The sequence below is a fragment of the Pempheris klunzingeri genome, chromosome 16 (assembly GCF_042242105.1).
Source record: "Pempheris klunzingeri isolate RE-2024b chromosome 16, fPemKlu1.hap1, whole genome shotgun sequence".
Taxonomy (NCBI): Eukaryota; Metazoa; Chordata; class Actinopteri; order Acropomatiformes; family Pempheridae; genus Pempheris; species Pempheris klunzingeri.
The window spans coordinates 22757428-22784046 of record NC_092027.1 but is presented as its reverse complement, the minus strand read 5'-3'; the positions used below and the strand labels follow the sequence as shown (position 1 = coordinate 22784046).

General features: G+C 42.8%; 1 protein-coding gene across 1 annotated transcript; it reads left to right on the top strand.

Moving 5' to 3' along the window:
* LOC139215850 (solute carrier family 66 member 2) lies at positions 1-26619 on the top strand. Its single transcript, XM_070846882.1, has 4 exons — positions 1-225; positions 1200-1333; positions 11974-12190; positions 26169-26619. Exons 1-4 carry the CDS (start codon positions 23-25, stop codon positions 26377-26379), a joined length of 765 nt encoding a protein of 254 aa, XP_070702983.1. The 5' UTR covers positions 1-22; the 3' UTR covers positions 26380-26619.

Below are 26619 nucleotides of genomic sequence, written 5' to 3'. Positions count from 1 at the left end.
CTGGACTGGTGAGCAGCTGAACATGGAAGATGAGGTGTTTGAACAGATCGTGGTCGTGTTTAATAAGCTGGTGTTGTGGGTCGCTGCTGGTGCCATGGTGTTTGGTGGGGTGGTGCCCTACATCCCCCAGTACAGAGACATCCGCCGGACCCAGAATGCAGAGGGGTTCTCCACCTATGTGTGCCTGGTCCTCCTGGTGGCAAACATCTTACGGATACTCTTCAGGTGATAAATCACTCCCTGTTTGATCCCCCCTTTGTATGGTGACAAACCTCCATTGAAAAGTCCTGCAATTTAATACTCTCTTGCTTATAAAGTAAAGTATACATCTGATTCAACAAGGACTCCAAAGCTTCTCGAATGGATGGGATATCTGCTGCAATTCTGCTCTAAAGAGATCAATCTAGGAGCTTCCATTGCACTGCAACACCAAGTTTGGTTCTCATTTGTTGCTGCCACCTACTGAAGTGGTGGACACACATTGTGACCAACAGATGAACCACTTCCACAAGCTGCTAGAGGATTGGATGCATACCGAATTAAGACTAACGATATCAAAACTCCAGCACCACTTGTAGTGTATGGAACAACTTTATTATTAGACCAACACGGTTGGGCTCGTGGCTTTCATCGGGATCATCTTGAAACACTGAAACAGAGAAGCAGGAACAAATTTAAAAAATGAAATAAAGGGCATTAGTGACATCAGTTTCTGGACGTATTTGGTCTAAAAACTGTAGAACTAAGTTTTGCTGATTTAAAAAGCGTTTGCTAATTATCCATAAAAGGTCTTACGTTGATCTTAAAGTTAAAGTGGAGCACTAACCAGGTGTGCATGTGCCCTGACACACACGGGGTTGCCGAAGCAGAAAGTGCATTCACCTACAGCTATTTTCAAAACACCAGACACAGCAGTAGTCGCTTAGTTGGCCAGCTAATCTAAAGTGGCAGGTACTTGGTGGATGTGTGAGAGAGAAGAAGTACAGTGGGACGGGGTAATTTTTGCATGATTTCTTCTGTATCCTCTTCATGAAGGGTAAAAGCATCATCATCATCATCATCATCATCTTTGCGACAGATACTGTAGGAGAACTGGAAAAGTGAGCACGTGTAGCACCCCTGGTGGCAAAGCTTTCACTGTGTTTCATTCCTGCTCAGCTGTACACATTCCTCTGTTTGTTTTTTTTCCCCCCTTTCAGATTTGGCCGCTACTTCGAGACGCTGCTGCTGTGGCAGAGCATCATCATGATCGCCACCATGCTCATCATGCTCAACCTGTGCACCAACGTCCGCATGGCCACTGAACTCAACACCAAAAGACGCTCCTTCATAGGTCAGAAACCGTCTGCAGGGCCTCTTTACGGCGCAGATAAAGCTCTGTGTGTGAGAGCAGCTTCAAATGTTATGTGTGTGAAAGAGCGAGTGTGTGTGTGTGTGTGTGTGTGTGTGGGAGGGAGAGGTGAGAGAATGTGTGATAGAGACGTGATTGCTCGTGAGGGTGTAAAAATATCGAGCAGGAGTGAACGTGTGTAGGCAGCTGCATGCGCGAGTGATCGAGAGAAACGGAAGTGTGTGTGTGAATGAGTGTGTGTTTGAGTAGTGCTGGAACTCGCTTCAACACTCGCTCACACACACACACACACACACATAAGTGTCGTGAGCTGAGCGGACTCACACTGATTACTGTTGCCTGTGGACGTGATGTGTTTATTACTGGAGAAAGTAATTCTCAAAGATCAGCCCACTGGGGGAAGAACTGTACTTGTCGTTGAGCTGCTGTTTAAAGTGATCACATCTGTCTCGAGTTCAAACTGGAAAAAATCAATTATTTGCATGCAAAAAAAAGTTTTTTTAAACCAGTTTTCAATTAGTAGACAGATGCCTGCTTGAAACAGCTTATAGACGCCTGAAATATTGGCCCTATTAATACTGATGATCAAAAATCTTTCAACAGTGGAGGCAGGAGGTCCAGAAGTTTAGGATGACACTTTTTTTTTATTGTCCTTTTAATTCTTAAAGTTACAGCTACAAATTAGATATTATATTATTATTATTACACCTCCGATCAAGAGAAATAATCCAAAATATCCACAGTTCAAAGCCCGCCGCTCTTTTCAAGTGCCTTTGTCTCTGTGAACTGAGCGGCTCTCTGAAGTTATTCAGTACATGCACATGCTGTGACGCACTTTTTTTTTTTTTATTGCACAAATGAACGAGGGGCAGCCCTCTGTGCTTTTACAAGTCATGTGTTTAAAGCTTGAATCATGTGTCGCATGCAGCGCTACGTCTGCTGCTGCTGCTGCTCCGTGACTGGACGGTCAGCGCCATGTGACAGTTAAGAAGATGTGGGGGGGGTAAACTTGGATAATGAGAGCTGTTGTCCTTAGGCTCAGTGTCAGGTGATAAAATACAGAGTAAGTGAATGAAACCCAGTAGAGAAAACACTGAAATACTCTATTGTCCATTCAAAGAGGAGAACCTGGAGCCTCGGGCCGGTCGGACATCTTGACTACCAGTGTGAGTCAGGAAATATGTCCCAGCAATGAAAAATTAATTTTCTAGCTTCTTTCCTTATATAAGTTGATTATATAAGTTATATAAGTTGACTGATGGCACCTGTTCATGTTAATGGAATCGAGACACAGTCCAGGTCAGACATTGAAAAGTTGAGTGATGAAAGCTCAACTTAAAGGGATAGTTTTACATTTTGAGAGATGTGCTTTATCGCTCTCCTGCCAAGAGTTAGATGAGAAGAGTGATACTGGTAATATACAACTACAGCTAGCAGCCAGTTAGCTTAGCATGAAGACCGAGGGGGCAGGGGCACGCAGGGCTCTTCCAGAAAGTAAACTAAATCTGTCTTGTTTGTTTAATCCAGACAGTTGTAGTTTTACAGGAAGTTTTGTGCACATGTCTCGGCAGGGAGCAGCATCGTCTTGAGTCAGTGTGAGGTTGCCAGGCAACCAGCGGAAGTGAATGACTGCATTCGCAAAAATGCCAAAATATAGGCGTGAAAACCTGGTGTCAAACCTTATGCTTTTTAAAAAAAATTATGAAGAATCACAACTTTATAAGCAGCAACTAAAGTTTAATTTAAAAGAAAAAATCTTACAGTGTTAATGAGATTTAAGCTTCAAAAACTGAAGCTAATCTGCTCCTCCAGGACTGTGCGGGAGCTTCAGTGACCCAGCCAACAAAGGCAGACAGCTTTAGCTTTAGTTTGAAGAGTGCAGACAGAAATCCAGACATCGCTCATCTGAAATAACCAAATCTGTTGGCAGACAGCTGTGTCTTCATGTAGACACAGTTCACTCAGAGTAACTGAGTGACTGAGAAAACACGTTTTAAGGGGCTTTAAGATGCGAAGATGCCGAAGATCCTTGAAAAACCTCCTGTACTAAATGATCCACAGTGTCACACAGTGCTAAAAAGTCACGCCCAGTCTCTGTAACCTGACACATCACGGGTCACCTCTGGCTTTGCTGAAAAAACTGAAGAAAACCAAGCTCTTTTTTTTTTTTTTTCTTTCCCCTCTTCTCCCTGTTTTCCCCCCCTTTTTATTTATCTTTTTGTCTGTAGCTACAGACAGTAAGGACGAGGAGATCAGAATCCCTAAGAGGCTCTTTCTGGGTACGTACAGAACTCACTGTGTCCGCCATGAAACATCAGTTGTAGTTCATCTGCCTCTCCATCTCTGTGTCTCGTGCATGACGCCCCAGTGTGGCTCTCCCTCCCTCCCCCCCGCTCCGGCCAGCACTAACCGATGACTAACACCCATCCAGCACACATTCGAACGAAGCATGAGCCCATTTCACTCGCACGTAGTCCCGTTGTCGCATCCACGTTTGACTCGCTGAACGTCATTCACTGCTGTGCCGCTTTCAGTGCATGTTCCACTTCACACCCTCGCTCGGTGCAAGTGAAGGATCAGCTTCCACTGAAAGGCCCGTGTGGATGTGACTCTGCATGCGTTTGAACCCGTCATTTATTTGAAATGACAGGAGAGCTCACACAGACTAGTTGATAGTTAGTAGTGACTGACAGTAGACTAATCTGTTGATGTAACGTGTTATAGCCACTTTCTCATCTTTCTAACTTTATGCTTCTTGTTTTTTCGTTTTTTTTTTTAAATGACTGTTTGATGTTCGCACTCAAACCAAATGTGTTTTCCGTGTGCGTGTGTGTTTAATGACCCTGAATATGGTGCATGCTGATGTGTTCCTGCCCTGGCATGTGAATGAATGCATCTTTGTAATGGCTGATTTGTGCAAAGTCAAATGCAAAAGACTTTTGATAGATGTTGTCATCTAACCGGCTTTTTCTTTGAACTACACTTGGTTTCAGCACAATGCCCCACATTTCTGATGGATATGTTGAGAAATCTGTAGGGTGGGATGTACCGAGTTTCAACAGGAGAAAAGCTGACAGTGTCTCCTTACACACGTGTTGATGTCAGACTTTGTGTGTGTGTGTGTGTGTGTTTGTATAGCTGTGAGAACAAATATTGGTTTTGACTTTCACTGTGAGGACATTCTGCGTCGTGAGGACAGTTTGCCCAGTCCTCAACTTCAAAGGTCTGTTTGAGGGTTAAGACTTGGTTTTAAGGATAAGGTTAGAATGAGGTTAAGCTTAGGCTTTAGGGTTAGGGTCATGGTTAGTTGTGATGGTTACGGTTAGGGTGAGAGGCTAGGGAAGGCATTAACTGTGGAAAGGTGTAAGTGTGTGTGTGTGTGTGTGTGTGTGTGCCACATCGTTGTGCTGGGATCTCTCCTTACCATGAACACACTGTGTTTTATTTTGACTCAATCCCACATACAGCATCAGGTTGCTGGAAATACTCACTAGAGCACCAAATGTGTATTGATCCGCAGCTGAAAATAGTCCCCAAACAAATGTGCTTTTTCCTCCCGGTTGAGTTTTTTTTAGCTGAGTGATTTTTTTTTGAGGATTTAAATCTTCATGAGTAACAACTGGGCTCGGGGCAAAGTGACACAGCAGACAAGGTAGGAAAAATAGGAAACTACCTGGAGACAGACCAGATCTTATTTAATGGATTTGATAACGGTAAAAAAGAATACAGAATAACACCAGATTTAACCATTAATACAGCAGAAACTTCACGTCCAAATGGAATTCAAACCTTATTTTTTACTGTTACACCTGTGCGACGTAACAAATTGCCTGCTGTCAAAAAAACATCTTGAGTCGTGGCTTTGGGCCACGTTTCATAAGTGAATCGCTTTGCCGTACATTTAAGAGGCTTGTTGTCAGCTTTACTGAATGGAAACCAGGCTTTTACTACTCCGTTTCACAAATGCTAGACATCACATGACCTGGATAAACAAAAACCAGTATTATTCTAAAGTTTCAGTTTGACGTCTGATGATGCTCGTTGTTGTTTTGTTTCTTCTTTGCCTAAAACTATAATGTATATTGATTTCTTGCATTCTAAAAAGCACTTCAAAATGAGTGATTAAAAGGCCAAAATGTAGTAATAGGTATGTGCTGTGGAATAAGGATGCAGCATTGGTGAAGAAAGGGCTGTTGTTCCTGGTGAGGCCACTAGATGGCAGTAGGAAACAACATTTGAATGATGTGCTTGTACGCTTGGCTCAGTTTGTTGTAATATATCAGAAATTCTCCTCTCGGGACTGACACTAATGCATACTAGATGGCTTGGTACTGAAGTGCTATTTTGTACCCTTTTGTTGGATGCTTTCAATCATTTTAAGAGCAGCAGGAGCAGAAAAGCAGAAAGCGTTTTCACAAACATTGCGGCCGTCTATGGTTCAGCCTGTTTGCCACGTCCTGGCACCAGAGCAGGAGGAGGATGTCTCTCATATTGTCTTCAGTGCCCAGGTGAGGTGCCGCCGGCTCGGCCCACGTGCTGTGGCTGGCTGTGCAGCGCCAGAAGCTCGAGCCTCTGTGAATGGTCATCGATCAGTGCGCTCTGCCAAGCATCATTAGAGCTGACAGAAAGCCATGTTGTTTGATCGCAGCTTTGCTGGTCTGCAGCTGCTCATTGATCTGCTAGTGGAAATATCAAGCATAAGCATGTTGTAGTTTACTATTGATAGAAGCGTGAAAAGACCCACGGAGAGGGAGGTAGAAATGGGGGGGGGGAGTGTCAGAGAGGCCTGGTGGTCAGGAGCACGGCTGATGCAGCAACAGAGAAGAACATTCCACAGAGCTGAAAGTATAACATATAGCACTGAACTGTGTGCAGCCATCAGTTTCACAGTGTGGCTTCCTGCAGTGACCCGCCATAGTGTTTAGCCAGCAGGACAAGTTCTCAACCTGTACGTTCCTCTGTTCATTGGTCACTGTGCTCCCTATGTGTCCCCTAAGCCTTCACCGTAGTTCATGTTTGTTCTCCTAGCAGTACAGCTCCACTGTCACACCAGACACTTCCATCAAACAGCTGGACACTTGTACTGGGAGAGAAAAACACCCCGTAGCTGACTGTAAATAGAACTTCCTAGGAGGAGGAGGAGAAGATAATAAGGCCGTATTATAATAGATGTACCTGGCTGTGACCATTTTATGTGGAGACGTCGCACTTCATCATTTGGTTGCTGAGATAATGTCATGTAACTGAGGGCGCACACAGGTTCAGACAACTGGACGCAATCTGTGCTGTTACAGTATGTCAAGAGTCAAAGGCTGTGCAGTTTTGGTTTTCAGACAGGAGAAATCCCGGTGTAATAGCAGCTCAGCGTGATTTATATGGAAGACTGCCTGCTGCAATCCTTTAAGGAGATTAAAAGATCAGATCATTTGGCTGTGTCAGAATCGGAAATGCTGGCGATCGCTCAGGTGGAGGTAAAAGGCTTTGAAAGGAAAAAAGTAAGATGAAATATTTGTAGAAAAAGTTCCGACAGCGACAGTGGGGAAAGTTTCACTGTGTCTCTAATGTGAGCCTCAGTCAAACTTCACTGTTACTGTGGAGATCTGGAAGAGTAAAAAAAAAAAAACCCTGATTGGATTTTTCTAAATCTCCAGCAGCATAGAAATGAATTTGTGTCAGCAAGCAAACCTTCACACCCCGTGATTGAAAATCCTGTATGCTAACCGTAGGGTGCCCGCGGTTTCACACTCCGGGGTGGTTTGTTCCTGAGAGGCTCCATATTCTCATTCACTTTCAGCTCAGTTTAATCTTGGAATGACTTTTTGATATTTCAGCTGCAAATAATCTATGAAATGTTTTTCTGATTGCCAAGGGAAGTAAATTCACCCAATCATTACAATTTTTGCGATAGGAATTCTGAAACACTTGTGGTGGAACACACTCTGTTTTAAACATTTTCCAAAGCACATCTGAATCATTGTCTGCGCCCTGAAGATATGAAATCACCATTTAAACATTGGGACGTTAATGATAACTGGTTTATTGGAATAGAGTCCACAACATGGGGAAAAAAAAAGATGCCAATTTTTATTACCTTTCCCTGAACTAGCTGTGGCTTTACCCAAAAGGAGCCTGGAAGAATTTCATGGAGTCTGCAGTCATCTTGGTGATGCCACAATGATTGAGTGATCCCGTACCACAGAGATGTCGGCCTAACGATGTTACAGAGGTACACGGCAATACAGGAGAGATCCATTTCTTTTTATTGTTTGGCTATGGCTCGTTGCTCATTCTGGTCCCACTGGGGTCTCTACCTGTAGCTTAGTTGGGTTTGTCAGCTTGGAATAAATCACTTTATCGTGTAGGTGCAGCCATCCCCTCCCTAAGGGTAGGTGGAGGCCTAACTTTTAGTCTTTTTATAGAGGAGACATAGCTTTTAGTCTTGGTGGCAGTGCAGAAAAGTTGCTGTGTTTTGGCTCACTAGTGAAAGCCTGTTAGTCAGTGTGAAATGGCTCCATGTCTAAAATTCAGAAAATGAAGCTTGTTGAAATCTGAGGTTCCATTTCCCGGACTCTTATGCCTATCTTTCATAGCAATGTTTGCTGCTTCTCCCATGGGTGCCTTTGAGTGACAGCAAGCCATTATTTCAACTACCCCCATAGACTTTTCCAGGGCCTCACCATAGCTGGCGGGGTACAGCTGGTAAACAAGCGACTGAAATCTCCAAGTCTGACCCGTGTCTTCCTACACACAACTCTGTGGGACTTCAAACCAGGCTGTGCACAAGACGTTCGGACACCTCAGGGAGTCCATTGTATGCAGCTCCAGTCAGTTCCCACACAGCGATACCGCCACCGCCACACAGCACGGGGATAAAAGAGGAGGCGAACAATGCCCCAGGGTGCACAAGTGGCACAGCGAGAGAGGGCGAATTGGCAGGATATGGCTCAGGTACAGCACTGAGATGAACATCCCTCAGCGGTCAGCAGGAAACGTGCGAAACGCTGATCTGCCTACAAGATGTTGTTTTTTTTTAACATTTGCCATCATTCAGAACTGGAGGCAGGTTTGCGTGTACCTTCAAAGTCTGCACACTCAGGGTGAAGAGTTGACGACAGTGCAGCTCCTCTGGCGTGAAGAAATGTGCAATTACTAAAACATGAGGCTGAGAAAAGGGCTGCACAAATAATTGAGAGGCATGTCATAATCACAGTGTTGCCTTTTTTGCCAAAGGAGTGCGTAAGAAAGGTGCTCAGTACTTTGCGGTCCCTTGCCACCAAAATTATATTGCAAGATGGGGAAAAAGATCTATAATTTCACCACAGAGGTAATTTCATGTATTTTCCCTCCTACTCTCCTACCCACCCCCTCACAACAGAGACTCCGAGAAAGAAATTCTCAATCTTTTTTATTTTAAGAGCTGAAAAGGAAATCTTGTGGGTGAAGCCGTGCTCATGTATCATCGACATCACAGTCAGTCATTCTAAAATATTGCCTTTAGAACAAATAAAAGGCATATCTCAAGAAGTTTGAGGTGATGTAGAATAAGATATAAGACGGCAAGAAAATATCCACCCTTACCAAAATAAAGTGGTGCTCTTGTGAGGATGGAACTGTACTGCATCCCAACGGGAACTTTTGGTTTCTCTAAGAACAAATTGGCTCAAAAGCTTGACACACATTTGTATTAACAAACTAACATTATATGGAGTAACGAGACCTCAGACATCATAAAAGTACCGATGCACTCTTAGGATATTGCGAACTTTAGCTTTAGCGTTTGTGTGGCTAGTTGTGGGCGGTAGAAACGAGCACACGTGGTGGAGATGTTTCTGCTAGCGTGGTCGCACACCGCTGCTTTTTTACAAACTTATGTCACATTGGCAAATTAATGCTGATGTTAGTTCTGTTTTAGGGGCCACACTTTTATGTTCAGCCTCAGTCTCTACTCCAAAAGTCTGCTAAGGTTGAATATACTGTTAGCTAGCTTACTAGCTAACACTAAGTTCCACCGTAACTGTTTCCATGGCTCCTGCCACCCATTAGTGTGTGTGTTGTCCACTAGCCAAGCTGGGGCCCAGTCGTCTCATCACTTGGAGCCATACATTAAACATATCATATGTTCAGTTTTGTGTTGTGTGTGAAGCTGAGCTCGCCTTTAGGAGCCAGCTTGGTGGTAAATGCTGCTCTTTTGCCCCTGATTGCTTCCCTCTGTGTCTGGCTGTTATCAGGCAGCGCCAGCCTGGTGCTAGTTGGCCCAGATTCACAGTCCTCTGGCTCTTCTGCCAGCAGGGCTCCTCTGCCAAGTGCACCATGCATTTGCAGCCACAACACCTACAGAATTACTGCTATACAGTACACATAACAGCTCTCAAAGGATGGAGCTCTCAAGTGTTGATTATACTAAACGGGGCATGTATTTCGGTTTTGTTTGCTTGCTGGATTGTTTTGCCGTCCTACAGAGTTGTAGGGGTTTAGCCGTGGTAAATCTTGGTGTATGGGGTGTGTGGATGGTTGACAGAAGGCGGTGACCTGGTTTAAATTGCTCTTTGAGATTTATTCGATTACCATTTATGGGATTTGTTTACCGTATCTGTCAGAAAGGAACAATTGGATTGGATCAATTCTGCACAGCCAGTTTACCCTGCATGCAAGAATATGTGCCTGCCATGTGCATTCATGTAGAAATGCCATCTAAATGTCAGGATCGGTCACCGTTAATTCTCTAATAAAACAATATTTCATTAAATCATTAACTCAAATGTCATCAACGCGTGTATGTTTTTCACTTTGGATTTTTATCAAGTTTTGGAAAATAGCAGGTTTCTTTATTTTAGGCATGGTGAAAATATACCAAACAATGCTCTGGGTTTTTTTTTCTGTTTTGTTTTGCTTTATCTACTGCATAGGCATTTCTCTGGAGGCCTATGCAGGCCTATGCAGTAGGCCTCCTCGGAGTGCTTAGATGTGCCTCATAGATAAAGAGAAGCTCATTTAAACGTGATTAAACGAATCGGCTCTATTGCAACTGAGGCTCGCAGAAATCCCATTTAGGATACAGCAGTGCAGAAACATCTTTCGCTCTCAGCCACGATAGAGAGATTTTCATGATTAAACTCTTTCAGTGTCCTCCGCTCACACATTAAACCAGCAGCTACACGAGAACTTCTTTCACAGCCCTCATACATAAAGATAAGTTGAACGTGTAGAAGAAATTAGAAGATGTCCCACATTGCTCAGTGTGCCTGTCCTCTCTTCAGCTGTAGTTAAAGTCGTACCTGAGGCGATCAACACTTCGCAGCCTTAAGAATATTATCACAGTATGATTAGTTTTGACTCTGCTGCTTATTACAGGAAGCCAGTGTTGTCGTGCTCACAGTCTTGTTCTAATCATTTCCTCAGAGAAGGAACTCACATGAGAACAGGGCTGAAATCATTCAGCAGCATCCAGAGTCACACCCAGCCCGTTACTACTGTGTGGAAAAACACTATAACCTCGGCTGACTGTCACAATCCCTCGGGGCTTTTTTTCCACCTTCAAGTTTAAAAGCTTTTTTGTTTTTGCGAGAATCTGAATGAAAGCGAGTCCGAACCATGTGCAGTTCAGACAGCCTATTTGTGGCCGTGACATATAGTTTTTCCTGAATACATGCAGGGGATTGTGGGAGTGGTGTGAAAATTCGCAGCTCGAGTGTGAAGTTCGTTAAAGAATTTTCACAATAATAGAGTTTTTGCTTCCTTTTATTAACTAGACAAAGCTCAAAAAAGAACAGGAGGTAATGGAGGTGAGGACAGTGGGGAAATTTGACTGCAAGTACGAAAGAGTGTAGAAGTGTCTCACGGCTGATGCTGTGATGATGATATTATGACATTTTCCTGCAGAGAAACATTTTTCGTGACAAGATTTTTGCAATATTTATGATACATTGCAATTTTAAGCCACACTATAAAATTTGTATCAAATTTTTCCTGAACTGAAATTTCCACTTTTACACAAGAAATACATTTATAAAATATATCCAGTAAATATACATATATACACATATAATATACATATTTTACAGAGATCCCTCCAGACCCACCAAAGATATTAAACAAACGACCATATTATACTGACCTGTATGTAGTGGACTGTCCCTTTAAGTAAAGCAAAATTATCAAAATGTTTATTCATTTAATTTGGCAACAACAACACTTTTGTATCTTTGGATGTAATTAATATTTTATCTTCTAGGGGTCACTAGCTAGGCCCTGTGATTGGCTGGCGACCAGTCCAGGGTGTAACCTGCCTCTCGCCTGAAGTCAGCTGGGACTGGCTCCAGCTCCCCCGCCACCCTGACGGATAAGCGGTATAGATAATGGATGGATGGATATTTTTCCCCTGGATTCACTTTGTAGTAAAACTCTGTGTGATGTGTCTGCAAAGTATTTTTTACGTCACCTAGGAACAACATCACTGTTGCATCTCTTTTTCTTTTTTTTTTTTTTAGAACCGCTGCTTCACTGGCTTTTATATTTAGAGATATAGCGCATATCACATTATGTTTCAGTTGTTCCCTTGATGTTAATAAATATTCAGTTCTGTAACCTCATTTGTGGTTTCCCCATGTTGTGCACCTTTTTAGACTTTGACTGGAACTACTTCTGGTCGTGGAGTCGCTTCATGGACTACGTGGAGTGCGTGCTGGCCTTCACGCTGCTGGCGGCCTACATCACCTACCTCCTCCTGGATTCCACGCTGTACGTGGAGACCCTGGGCTTCCTGGCCGTCTTCACCGAAGCAATGCTGGGCACACCGCAGCTCCACTGCAATTATCAGAACAAGTCCACAGAGGGCATGAGGTACGGATTCAATACTGGACATCTCAGCTTATTACGGTCATGTACACAGAGAATTCAGCTGTTTTGGCAGTTCGCCTCGAGAGGCCACAGTAGAGACGCAGAGAAGAGCTTTGGGTCAGGCCATAGACAATCACATTGATTTTTGCATGGTACACACTTTAACTGCCTGAACTTTACTGCATAATATGGGAGTTTTACTCCCATATTGAATCGGTCACAAAGACTCACACAGCACAGTGGGAATATTTTGATTTCAAAAAAGCAATACTTTGCTCTTAAACCTTTTCTTTACATGCATCAGGTATAACCAGTCAGTCAGTTTGATTATTGGTTCGTCAGACTCATTAGACACAGTCACAGGATATCAAACAGTCAGATAAACAGCTTTACCCAATATTCTGTTTAACAGCTGCAGTCACAGTGTGTTTCTTATACACGCGTATGCATTCAGAAACTGCTCTCAATCTGTTGAATTCTAAATGAAAATATATTCACAGAGCTACTGAAACAAGTGTTTTGCCTCTCGCATCCCCACCTGACTGGAGGCAGACAGCTCAGTCAGTCACAAAGGTTTTCTGTTTTCTTACTTACTTTGCGACATGCTGCCCTGATTAATTACTGCAAATCGATCGCCTACAATGTGATCGATCCATCAGTGTCACCCGCTGAGCTGAATCAGACACATGTTGACATACGGTCTGGTAGGACTTCCCTCTAGAAGTTGATGAATCAAGTCGTCCGTGGAGTCGACTCGCATTTTTTATTTTTTTTTTTATTTTCCGTCAAATCGGTGCACTTTACATTCAGCTGTGTCACTGTACTCAGTGCAGCGCAGCAGCAACAGCACGGCAGGCTGTAAACTACACAAACTGAGTCATGTTACGAAACAGCTAAACCACAAAGCTAACAGCGATGGAGACGGAGACGGAGACGACTGAAAGGAAACGGAGAGCTGTGCGACTGGAGGCAGTGCCACTCGCTTCTGTCGTCTGCTCCAGTACTCTCAGCTCCAGTTAAAGAATTTTAGAACCAGACGCTGGTACAACCTCCTCTACTGTGTCATTGACTCCTCAGCTGTCAGCGCCGTCAGCAGAGGCCTCTGCCGGCTCATGCCGCAGCTATTTGGGCCTTAAGTATAGTTCACCAAGAGTCAGTCAGATGGCAATCACAACAAAGCTTGTTGTATTCTTGATTAATGATAATGATAATGTCTCTCTCCTGATGAGTGCTGTTTTATTTATGAGTGCCACCTCCATCCCGGCAGCTCTGAGGGTGTGTTGTACCGGAGCACACGCTTCTGAGTAATGGCTCCAGATTGTATTGTCTCACATACGATCATTAACACTGACACGTGCTTATTAAGTATTTCTGGCACCTGTCGAGCAGGAAGTAAGGACGAGGAGCCTGACAACTATTTATTATGCTAAGGTGACACTTGGCCCTGTAAGGTTTCTCTGAAAATCAGCATGGTAATGAGGTATTCTGTCTTGCTCTATTATTTTGCTAATGTATCATTTTGGCTCATCAATGTAGATTTGCACCCAGTCTCAACCTATAATTAGAGTCCCAGTCGTAAAATAGATTTTTATAAGCATATACAGTCTCAACGCAGGTTCCTCTAGCTGTCTGAATTGTAGCCAACCCCTGGAAACTGCTTTTTATTGTGTCGAACTTTTAAAGCAGTCAAAGTAAAGCAATGAGATGTAAACGGATTGACAAAGAACCCAACAGGACCTGGTGATTCAAAGCAGATTGAGGCTAAAGGAAATCTGTTCAAGTAAATGAAAAGATGAAACTGAAGTCTTGGGAGTTTGAGATTGTCCACAGAGCTTGATAAAAAGCTTTCTCCCAGTGTGTGTCCTTCCTCGGCAGTGCCCCCCCACCCCTCTCTCCCCCCTCTCTGCTGGTTGGCTTTCTGCAGCAGACAGATAACAGAGCTCCAGCAGGGCTGCTTGTCCATTTAACCGGCCATGACAGCTCCCACGCTGGGCTCGCTCGTACCCTCTCTGTCCCATGCCTTATTTATTTTTGATTTTTTTTTTTCCTTTTCTTTGTACTTCCTACTTACACTTTGTCTGCCCACCTCATCGTCCACCAAGATGTCTGCAGTGTGTGCTTACAGGAGGAGCTTACCTTAATATTGCTAGGTCTGGATTTTATGGTTTATTTTGAGATTGGTGGCTGTATCTGACTTATTTGGTGCTCCCCACTTTCTGTGACCTCCCCAGCCAATTGCTTTTTACAGATTCCCAGAATGCATTTCAACAAACCCCCAGACAACAGTTGTAAACTTGCTTTCAGTCAGGGTGAACATGGGGTCTCTAAATGTGGAAAGCAGCATGGGACAATGTCTGACGACTGCACCCTATACTCACAGGGCAACATTTGACTTCATTTGTTCATTTGTTTGTTTGCACATTTCATTTCCCACATCAATGAATATGTGCCAGAGTTAACTAACGGGCTAAGTCTTGATTGCGGTTGTAATGCATTCTGATTCTGGTCTATTTCGGCTAATGTAGAGGCATAAAATAGTGGGTACGCCACTCCTTCGAGATTGTTCCTCCTGTATGATTGTTGAAGCCTGTAGAGAAAAAAAAAAAAGAAGCACTTTCTCTTTTATTCTAAAGTCCTGAAAACAAAACCTAAGAATTGCCATTGATGTTTTACAAAGAGCACAACAATTTTCTGCTGTCAACAGCAGCGGCAGGAAGTGTCTGCGTCTATATTTGACCCGTCACCCATTGAGATAAAGTGCACCACATTAAAACCACAATGCAGAAACGCAAGGCATATTGCAAATAGCTGCTTCAAATCGTTTCATGATAAATGTTTGTGTGGGTTGTCTCCTAATACCCTCGGCTCTGTTTTCTCAATAAGTTTCAACGTGCAAATCTCTTGCAAAAACTGGCATGCTGAAATCTTACCTTAAATGTTGTTTGGCATCATTCTCACTCTGCATCACCTTCATATACAAACTCCTGCATTTTATTTTAAAATGCGACAATGATTCAAATTCAATGATAAGTGTACACAGTGTTGTGCTGGTCTGATAAAGGCACTGCAGTCTGCATAACCTAATGTGATGCAGGCGTTTTTATTTATGCACCCTGCAAGATTTTGAGGCCAAGAATAAGGGATCTAGCATTTCGTATTATGAGATTTGCAAATTGAAACAGAGCTAGGTCAGTTCTGAAACACTGTGATGCCCAGTGTGTATGAAACATGCAGCTTCATGTCAGTTCTGCTCGTCAGTCCCTTCGTCTTAGCCTGCGACATTTTCTGCCAGCCATCAGCAGATAAAGCTGCCATAGGAAGGAGAGGTGGCCATTGTCATTTCTCGTTCTGTTTATTGTTTGTGCCCTCGCTTCCCCTGTGCCAAACCTGTTGAGTCTGGCAGGCTGTTGCTAGGTTACTTTACCTCAGCACTCCGTTCAAGGATTGTGTGCGTGTGTGTGCGTGTGTGTGTGTGTGTGTGTGTGTGTGTGTAGGGACTGGAAGCAAAGTCTTATAAAGAGAGGATATTTTTAAACCTGTGTAGTTTTTAAAGCAATAAAAAAAAATACTTTAAAGATACATTTAAAGTACTTGGCTGCAAACAGGCCAGATCTACTTCTGTTTCGAGGGTATGTTCAGGCAAGCAGGAGTAAGGGTGAGAGAATGAATGAATGATTTGGTGTTTGTGTGAATGAATAAGCACACACAAGCATTTTGCAGTGACAAAAGCAGACAGACAGGAGAAGTAAAGCAGAGTTCTCTTTCCTGTAAGCGTGTGGAATCAAAAAAAGGAAAAAAAAAAAGATCCCATGCAATACATCTGTGTGGGAAAAACCTCACATTGACTTCCTCCCAGTTAATGGCCCAGCCAGTGTGCCTCCATGCCAACGAATACAACATTTCAACAAGTGTCAGACTACTTCCAGTACTTGCACACTCAGGAACACAGTAGGAGACTTCACTACCGCATGCACCCTCCCAAGTAGGCAGGGGATGGAGTCAGAGCAGAGTAAAGGTTACTAGTAGAATGAGTCATGTTGGATGTCATCAGTGTGTATAAACACCATTCCTACACCATGGCACACCGTCAGGTAGGCAGTAGCAAGGCAGTTTTTAATAATGAAATATGGATAGAGTTCAGGGAGAAGGTCCTGGAGTCGTTTGTCCCATGAGGACCTTGCTGAGGGCGCTGGGTATTTGTCTCATGTTAATTCATCAGCAGGGCGCCTGTTAACCTCACTGATGCTGTTTGACACCGGTAACTGGTCTGTTAGCATAATGTGGCCCCAGAGGTTTGCACTAATGACACCCATACATTGTGTATTCTTCGTCCCATCCAACCACCCCAGTGTCATTGAACTACTCTTCTTCTCTATGCCGGTTGCAGTGACAGCAGTGGCAGAGGTTTCTAGCAAATTATCATCAACTTTGCAGGCTGAAATGACAGCTGTTGCTAGCTCGCTAATTAGCTAATTAACATGAGCTCCGTGAGTTGCAAACACAGTTTACTTGGTGTCTTGGACTTTAGCTCAGCTCATGTTTTTTAGTTTTGATAAGCTTAAAGGGTAATTCCAGTATTATTATTATTTTTTTTTTTCATATTTTGGGTTTGAAATGACTGGCAGGTATAAAAAGATTTGGAATTAATCCAGTTGATCCAATCCGCTGGCTGGAGAAGTGACGAACGAACTACAATCTCTGCAGTTTAATCTGGGGCAATAGTAGTCGTGCTTGTTTCGCCACTGACGGTGTCTGACAACATTACAGCAATAGGCCTGTAAGATCCTTTTTGTTTAACCAGAAACAGCTGCTGTATCAGGTTATTCAAACCCACCAGGTTCCATTGACAGAAACAGTCATTTTACCACGTAGAACACAGGAGCGGCTGGTTTACTGCCATTTGTGTTATTGTGTGTTATACAAATACTGTGTTGAAAATGGACTCGACCTTGTGGACCAAGCCACACAATAACGAAAACAAAGAGAGGCAGTAGTACACTAGCAGCTATTGTGTAAATTAAAGTTTTGTTAATGGAGTTTGGTGACTTTGATCAAAGCAATATAATGGTTGTTTCTGATCAAATAAAAATTATCTTACAGGTCTGTCTCTGTAGAGATCCTTTATCTCAGATTGCTATTCAAATTGTCTGTCAGACACTTTGAATACCAATCTGAGCCTGTCCTTGACAAAAACAAGCACCTTTAGTGGACGTGCTTTGATTTGACGCAATAGATAGATAGATAGATAGATATTCCTTTATTTATCCCACAATGGGGAAATTTCAAGTCATCAGCAGTTCTGATTCACACATACAGGATACAGTTCACACATACAAAGAAAGGGAATTGCCCCGAAGGATTACATTGCAGCTATTACAGCCCATTTGTGTCCCATTCCTGGCTGCCGGCGGAGGCGATCACCCGGACCAGTTGCAAAACTTTTCCTACTTATCGGTCACTTCAAACACAAAATATGTAAAAAAAAAATAAATAAAAAATAGGAAAAAAAAAAGCAAGTATGGCAGCGACTCCAGCTCCACGCACACCTCTTTAGCAGGTGAAGGATTAAATGTAACACTTAATGTTTCAAAAGCATCTGAACAGCTATATGCACTGTTCAACAGTAACATGTTGTGGTCAAATTGAATATAATACCTTCGTAGAAATGCTGAAACAAATGACAATATGACTTGTCAATGGGACTGGTTGCCTTTTCCGCACTGTTAATATGTAAAGAGGATGTTGTGAAAGCAGCAGTCCTCCTCCTCAGTCTCAGCCCGTGTGTGTATTCTCTTTGGCTCATGATAGCCATGTTTGATTTTGTTTATTGTCTTTTCACTCCCCAGTTGCTATTAACATGTCATGTCAAACTTTCACCCATATTTGGACTGAAGAAATGGCACCCTCTCCTCCTCCTTTTTTTGTGCCATTAAGTAGTCCAGCTCTTGCGTTTCGGCCCCAGGGTCCTGCCCTTCTCACAGACTTATCAAGCCGTAACAGCTCACAGCCCAGACTTCTTATTTTGCAGCACAACTGAACCCTTGAGAAATGGAGAAAGAGGCAGAGAGGAATCTGAAAACACACCAGGATCATGATTCATTACATTGAAAACCGAGCAGTCAAACAATCATACAAGACGGAATGAAATAACACCCAGTGCGGAGGCCCACCTGTGTTGTTGGGAATAGACTCGCTTGCTATTCATAATTAGACGCAGTGATTTGTCTCAGACGTTAATTGTACTTTTCAATAAGTGGAAACTTAACTTAGATTAAATGCTAGGAATGGCATTTAATTTAAAATGAAATAAAAACTAAGTGCCTCTAATACTGGCTGCGTTATTATGGCCCAATTTTTAATTTCAATTAGTTTTCTGATGTAAATCAACTTAGTTGAAATATTGCCTTGAATCTTTTGAGGTAGATGAAACTGGAGTTGGAGCCATATGAAATTATCTCAGCCAGCGCTACTGTAAATACTTGAAGACAGATACTTTATGGGGGACATTAGAGCCAGATGAAAGGTGTGTGTGTGTGTGTGTGTGTGTGCAGCGTGTCGAGGATGTGTTAATAGTTTTCTGGCTGCTGCTATTATTAGACACAGAGCGTTGAGAGCCAGAGGTACATGCTGATACTGACCAGCCTGCTATAAAAAAAGCAAAAAAAAACAAAACACAACACACACAGACAAACACAAAACAGGGAGATGGGACATCCAGACAGCCAACTGCAGCCTTATAAGGCTTGCAGTCTTGAGCTGCATCTCAGTATGCTAGATAAGAGTGCCAAAGCCTTATTTAGCCAGCAGGCTGCCGTCTACACACACATGCACACGTGCTGGGTTGGATCTGTATTGACTGCTGATGCTGCCGGGCCGTCGCCCCTATGGCCGGTACGTGGTGCTGCGGCTGAGTGCAGCATGGCTGGAGAACAGAGCAACTCTGGCCCCCTGTAGCGGATCACTGCAGCCGGAGAACCTTAAGATCATCTGTCCAACCCCCCTGCCCCCCCCCCCCCCCTCTTTATCAGAATAGATGAAAATGAATCACTCTTTTTCTGTTCCTTCAAGGTGAAATCCTGTTGAGCTGTGATGATGGAAGTCGATCTTATTTAGCTGCTGCATGTGTCTTTTTCACAAAACAAACTAGACATGATTTGAGACGGTGACAGATTACACTGACAATGTAGACAAGGACCACCAAGGCGAAAACCACTAAAATAAAGTTGCTGGTTAAAGGAAAATATTTGGATAATGATACATCAGAATCTGGTGTAAGAAAGAGCGTTTTTGTTCAGTTCAACTGTTTTTACACTTGGCTGAGGGAGGACAGTTGACGTACTGATGAAAATAAAATCCAAAAAAGTGCAAAGGAAACCAGCTTGGTCAGTAAATCATGATGTGCATAAAGCGTGTGACTCAAACGTCTACTGAAGAGACAAAAAAACAAATTGAGCAGATGACAACATCAGGTCCATGTAGAGCAAGTTAATCCGTGAGACAAACGCTGTAGTCTATTATTTTGAGAGACATTCTTCAATTCTTCTTATCCCTCAAACACCTCTCCTCCCAAATAATTTCCTTGTGGTCTCATACCATAGTGGTAACCCCTTTTACCTCTTGGTTTTTAAAGTATTTCAGCAAGTTCATGAGGACTCAGTGCTGAACTCCACCTGATCTCCACCATGTGCTCACTGCTGTGGCGTCGTAGTTTAGAAGTGAACAGAATTGCAGCTAAATCCAAAGAGATGCTCTAAAATGCATAAAAGCTGGCAAGAGACGATAAGATTAGGAAAATTAATAGCACAGGCAGCAGACTTCACTAAGCCTGTTTAGTAAGATAAGACTACTTATGAAAAAAGTCTTATAGTAGTATTATATTCTGGTTTAATACATCAAATGGGTTTGGCTTCCTCAAATGTGTTTTGGTCCAAAATAGGATTTAGTTCTGTGGCGGTTAATCCAAAGTAGCTGAGTGATCAGGATGTGTCCAGTTTACAAACATCTGTAGCAACTGGCTCAAATTTAACTTGTTTATAGCTACATCATGTGGTTTGCGTGTCTCTACAAGTGTCTATACAGCCATCAGGTGTAGCTGTTGTTGCCTACTCTAACCAAATCAACAATAACGTTAGCTTGCTAAGATATGACAAAGACAAAATGCTGTTTTAAAAAGAAGTCAAACTACATTTAAGAAAAAATAATACAACATAGATCAAGTTATGAAATATTGTGTCAATAACGATGGACTAAATGACCCAATAACATTAGCTATCATTGGCTATCGTTAGCCAGGTAGTTATAATCAGATATTTCCCACCCATTCTAATCCGTGTGAATACTAACTTTACACTTACTACTAACAAAGTAATACCCAGACAGTCACAACTAATATATCTTTGCTTCCTAAAACTTTTTTCCTCTACAGAACCTCATTAACATGAACACATTTACTAACAATAATGACATGAAATTGAAATTTTAGTTATTTAAGTTAAGGTAAATAATACATTAAAAAAAATAGATTAAACATACAAGCACATTTAGAGGAAGCCTTGGGTGTGTGTGTGTGTGAATTGTACGTAGGTGATATTTGCTTTGTTCCAAAAATGACTTCATAGTGCTTAACTGTAGGAACAACATTTATATTCGGGTTGCTTTTGATTGAAACAATGCTGCAGATGTTTCCTGGCACCTAGCTAGTAGTTATGAAGAACTTTAAGCACAAATTTAATGGATTTAAGAGCAGAGCCAGTCCTGTGTCGCCTTCTACAGCTTCACTTCTCCTCCTTTGTCAGTCTTACTCAAAGTAATTGATTTTATCCTGAAACGGATCCAAAATTCTTGTAGTTCGTTGCCATTTCCTTCATCCTGGTTTAAAACAGTCCATAGAAAAATCAGTCTTGTCCTTTAACCTTCAGTGTGGCGTTTTTGTATTCAAAACAAATACAAAGCCAGAGCTGCTGTGGAAATTGTCTGGTCCACTGCAGCTCGACTCCACTGCCAGTGTCACTTCAGCCCAGAGCTCAGCATGCTTTCTGTCCTCCTCCCTCTATATGTGCCTCAGCAAAAGTGACAAATAAGTAGCCAGACATGTTTCGCACCCTATTCCCCGGCCCTCCCCGTGTTACCTCTTATTAGGGAACTGATCAAACACGAATGCTGCCTCTCTCATCATTACCTGCAGGTACACCTCGTCATAACTCAGGCACCAGCCACCGAGGAACAGGGGGGAGGAAGAGGAGAGACGGGTGTGAAAGGGGGGAGGAGGATCTCTTTCCACAGAGCTAACAAGCTTCTTACTGAGAGAGAATAGTGCATTTGCCTCACCCCCCCACCCCCCTTGCCTACCATCCTCACAAACCAGTATAGAGAGGCGAGGGCGACTGTGGAAGGAGGTGGTGGGAAGATGAATGGCCAGGCAGGAAGAGAGAAGTGCTGTAGAGAGTGGGCTTGTGAAGAAAGAAAGAAGATGTAAAAATGGAAGCCAGAAGGGAAATTCGGAGATGCTGCAGAGAAAGAGCCTTGTAAAAAGAAGGGAGTTTAAGGAAAATGGCAAGGTTTGCACAAATTGGCCTTACAAATGAAAAGGGCTAAGGTGAAGCTGGAGGCATGAATAATGTAAGAGGAGATTTGTCTGCAAAGCTTTGCCCCAACGAGGCCAGAAGACAGACAGACATTTGGGGTTGGAATCCGCTCTGCTGGGGGAACACTGGCTTACCTCTCATCCATCCTTTTACATCTGCTGAGAGGCTTATAGAAAAGCAGGGAATCTGCTAACACAAAGACTGTTTTCTTTATCTTCACGGCACCGTGTTTCACCTGCTGCAGGAAACAAAGCCTCTGGTCTGTGACGTTTCTTTCACGTTTCATCTGAGGATCCACAGGGGTCATGGATTTACAGACGATAGTTGACCGTGCCATGGATTAATGGTCGTGACCCTGTTATGAGATCACAGCTGTGATTGATCTATCTTCCATCAGTGGAATGTTAAATTGATACGTGTCCGATGTGGAGAGACATATCATGAACATCAGCCTGTGGTCAGTTGTTGAGTGCACTTCATCTTTAAATTATAGTGCTTTAATGGAAAGGTCAGTTCGCTCCAGCTATTAAACAGACAAACAGCCATAGACATCTCATACCAAAACCGTGGATATTGATCTTCTGCTAAAACTAGAAAGTCTTTTCACAATATTGTGAAACTTGGCTGTAGGAATTTACTCTCCTTCAGCGCAGAGTGGACGATGCTGCTCCTTACAATTTATGTCCAGTGTTAACATTCGTTGCCGGTGTACGAAGTAGTGCGGCCTAGAAGTAGTCAAGCGAAAAGTAATTGTGTGGGGGTCAGAGTGGTTTAGCTTTTCTGACTCTCAGGAGACGGTAGCTTGCTTCCCAAGACAGACATGCAATTAATATTCACATTATTATTAAAATGTTACCACGGTCTTTCCACAACCATAACCGAGTGTTGGGTTCCATGCACAGATATATTGTAGAAAGCAATAATGATAATCCTGTATCTATGTTTGGCTCTGCGATATGATTGATCCACTTAAAGGAAATTAGGCACTGATATTGGGTAATAAGTTGGCATCCCAGTTCATCCCAAAGTCCCAAAGTTGGAAGGGGTCAAGGTCACGACTCTGTGCAGGCCAGTCAAGTTCGTCCACATCAAACCTTTCTTTATAAAGCTGACTTTGGGGGCAGTGTAATGTAATTGTCATGATGAAATAAGGGAAAGGCCTTGGCCACACTGTTGCCACAAAATTGGAAGCAAACTAGTTTGAAATATCTCTGTGTGCTGCAGGATTATGATTTCCCTCAGTGGTACCTGAGGAGCACAGCCAAAACCATGAGCCCCAGACCGAATAAACACAAAAGTATGAGAACAGGGCTGTCGGCATATTTTTGGCTACATAGTTTTAGCTTCTATTTCATCTGCCCCTGGGGTTTCTGCCTGCACCCAAGTATAATAGAGATGAAAAGTCCTCACAGCATTGAAAAATTACATGAAAAATGTCAACAACAGCATGTCTTTCCAGAACAGTTTCATAGGCCGAATTAGAAGTTAATTAAAAAAAAAAAAAAAAAACAGTTGACAATGAGGTCTGTGGGAACCTTGTCTCTAATAAGATAATGCTGATTATTTGTTTAAAACCATAGTTCCCAAGGTCTGTGCCTTGGCACCCCGTGGTACCTTTAGAATGGGCCACTGGTGATGCAATAATTATTTCCAGTTTTTACTGTACATATTCATCATTTAATGAAACAAGGCGAATTTTACTTTATCGGTTTTCAAATATATGACAACAGAAGCCCGAAAACCAAAAATATCTAAATCACTATATTAAACTCTAATCTAACTATTTTAACTCCAGCGTTTTTAAACCTGAGCCCAATTTTCACATAGTTTTGGTTCAAAATGACTGGTAGGTACAAAAACCTTCGGGAATTGGTCCAGTTGATCGTCTTTACTGGCACCAGTATCAGGTGGTGAGCAGACTAAACTGTCTGTAGTGTTATCCAGGGCAACTGCAATCAAAGTACGCCCACTGAAAGTGGTTGTTTTCACCACTGACAGGGTCAAATTGTAATTTGAAGTGACAAACCTGTAAGATCATTTCTGTGTAACTACAAACAGCTGTCATATCGCTCAGTTCAAAGCCTCCAGACTCCATTGACGAAAACAATGAAAGCAACGTTACCTTGCAAAACATGGAAGTAGCTCGTCTAGTTGCCTTGACTTTGATGTTTTAACACATTAGCCAAAGTAATAGTGTAACACTAACTAACTGAGGCAGCGGTAGATTAGCAACCCACGTATTCTGCTAGGTAGTATTACTGTTTTTGTCAATGCAGTCTGGTTGCTTTGAACCGAGCTATATAACGGCCATCTACACGACGACACAAGTTGTCGGAGTAACACAACAGACGTTTTAAACTACAGCAGGTGGTGCTGAAGTGGTCTAGTCAGTCACGATTAAGTGCTGATGCGTGAGAGAAACAACTCACTGCTGCACTGCAGGTTGCCACCAGGCTGAAGTAAGTTTGATTACTAACAGCACTTCAGCTGGAAAATGTGCTTTGGATTTGGGTGGAGGCAGAAAATCTCAGCGGCAGATATCTCAAAACCTGGACAGATAAAACAAAAGCTCACTGGGGATAAACCCAGTTAAACCCAGTTAAATTCAGTAGCACTTGGCTCAATGACAAAAAAAATTTCCTGCAAAGCTTATTCAAATAGTGCTGACCAACCAAACCGACACGCCTGAGTGAAAGGATTTCAAATGTCGCAGCATGTGTTCGTATTGTTGTAGGCAGGTTGCTTTAGAAAGCACCTCCAAAGAGTCCTGAGTGTGTATGTGTGCACACGGGTATATTGTAGACACAGCCAGAGTGCTGGCTGAGTCCTTTCTTTGTCAGCCTTGCCTACACATATCCCTGCCTCCAGCAAAAAAAGAAAAAGTTTATGAAAAAAAAACACACGAAAGTGAGCTCTGCAGAAGTTGATAGGTGTGTTGAGTCATAAACTGTTGTGGAAAACACTAATAACCAGCAACGCTTGACTTTTTGGGGCATTGTCCCCACATTTCCTCAGTGCAGGGGCGTACTGTGTCTTTGTCTATTCTTGGAGAGTGGGACATTTATATAAAGTTGTGTGTTTGCACCCCAGGGTTTGGTTCTTTTCCTATGTTTCGCCCACTCTAGCCAGACTTCCTTTTCCATCTCATTAGTTGGGTTCACAGTGCTTCCTAGTGCCACGAGAGGACAAAGCTTATGCTTAAAGGAACTCTGCCATCTCAAATTGCATGGGCGCTTTTCTCCAGCCGCTTCTAAAACAATAACTCTTTTATTTTACTTGAATTCATCCCCTGGATCGTCTCAGGAGCACCCTATAAACAGCCGGCTCAGCACGTACTAGAAATGCATTTATGAGTTTCATAGTTAGAAACGTGCCACAGGATGTGGAGGTGATGAGAAGCTTGTGCCCTGAGAAGATTCATTATTTCAATTTCCCATGGTTGTTATTGTGGCAATTTGCTACTCCCTTCCTGACTGAACTGATATTGCATTTCTCTGACCCCCTTTCCCTCCGTCATTAACATGTGCTGTTACTGACCAAATTGAATTTAGACAGCAAAAATACATCAAGACCAGATGGAAATGTATTTTAGATGCCTTAAAAGTCTGGACAAGCAGGGTCTGGTGATACGATGTGGAAAGTGTTTGATATGAAATAAATAAATGAAATGAAATGAAATAAATGGTGTAAATTAAATAGAATAATTTCTGAAATGACTTCAATAATTAGAACTTGACTGTACAAAATTTTTTTTTTCGTAACTCTCATTGTACGTTTATTTGTTGAGTTTTATTCTTCTATTTTATGTAAAAAGACCTCTTCTCAAAAGTCAAATAATTCTCAATCAATGAACTAGAGGTTAATTAAGCACAGTACACTAAGGAAGTGTTAAGACTATACGTGCTATTTACTTAAGCTAACTAGGATGGCTGAGTTGTTGGCTTGTGAAGAGGTCATTTAGAGTCACCAATTTACCTAAGCTGCATGTGTTTGGACTGTGGGAGGAAGCCGGAGAGAGACCATTCAAGCTCGGGGAGAACATGCAGACTGCACACAGAAAGGCCCCACGTTCAAACTGACCACCGTGCTGCTACAACTAAAACTATGGCAGTCCATGGGAAGGGGACAGACTTTGCATCTCTATAGCTAACAAGAGTTCGATGGTTACGTTTGGTAACGGTTGTTGAGCTTGCCAGCTTAAAGAGGCAGCAGGCTGAATGAATGACTGTTGAGGCCGCTGTCATGAAAAGTGACAATATGAAATAAAATAATTGGGAAAATACCTTAATAAAATAAAAACAGATGTTTGAAAGGGGGCAAACTCTTGCTTCAACTAAATCACCAAATTGTATTGTTCTCCTTTATTCATCATCCCCTCTCTTCCTGTTTCCTCCCAGCATCAAGATGGTGCTGATGTGGACCAGCGGCGACACCTTTAAAACGGGCTACTTCTTGCTCACCCAGGCTCCTGTGCAGTTCTGGACATGTGGCCTGCTGCAGGTCTTTGTGGACTTCGCCATCCTGTTCCAGGTTTACTACTACAGCCGCTACCCACAGAAACCAGTGTCCCACACCGTCTCCCACACCACCAGTGCCAAAGCCCTCTGAAAGCCTCCGAGCTCTCCGAGGATGTGCCAACGCTCAAAAACACCAGTGAGGACGCACTTTTAGAGGCGCTTTGGACATGTATAAACATACATGAGTACCAAAGCGCCTTGAGAGAATGCAGGCTGCTCAGCCTCACCTCCATGTATACATAAAGGCATACACACATCCATAAATAAGGCATGAACATACACTGATGCTTGGTGTTGGTGTCTGCAGCCATTCCTGAAGGACACTTGTTAC

Bases quoted from the DNA above. Each gene is read 5' to 3' on its own strand.
- LOC139215850 (XM_070846882.1), top strand. From the start codon at position 23: ATGGAAGATGAGGTGTTTGAACAGATCGTGGTCGTGTTTAATAAGCTG. The intron at 1,334-11,973 runs GTCAGAAACCGT...GCACCTTTTTAG, and splicing joins CAAAAGACGCTCCTTCATAG to ACTTTGACTGGAACTACTTC. The intron at 12,191-26,168 runs GTACGGATTCAA...GTTTCCTCCCAG, and splicing joins AAGTCCACAGAGGGCATGAG to CATCAAGATGGTGCTGATGT.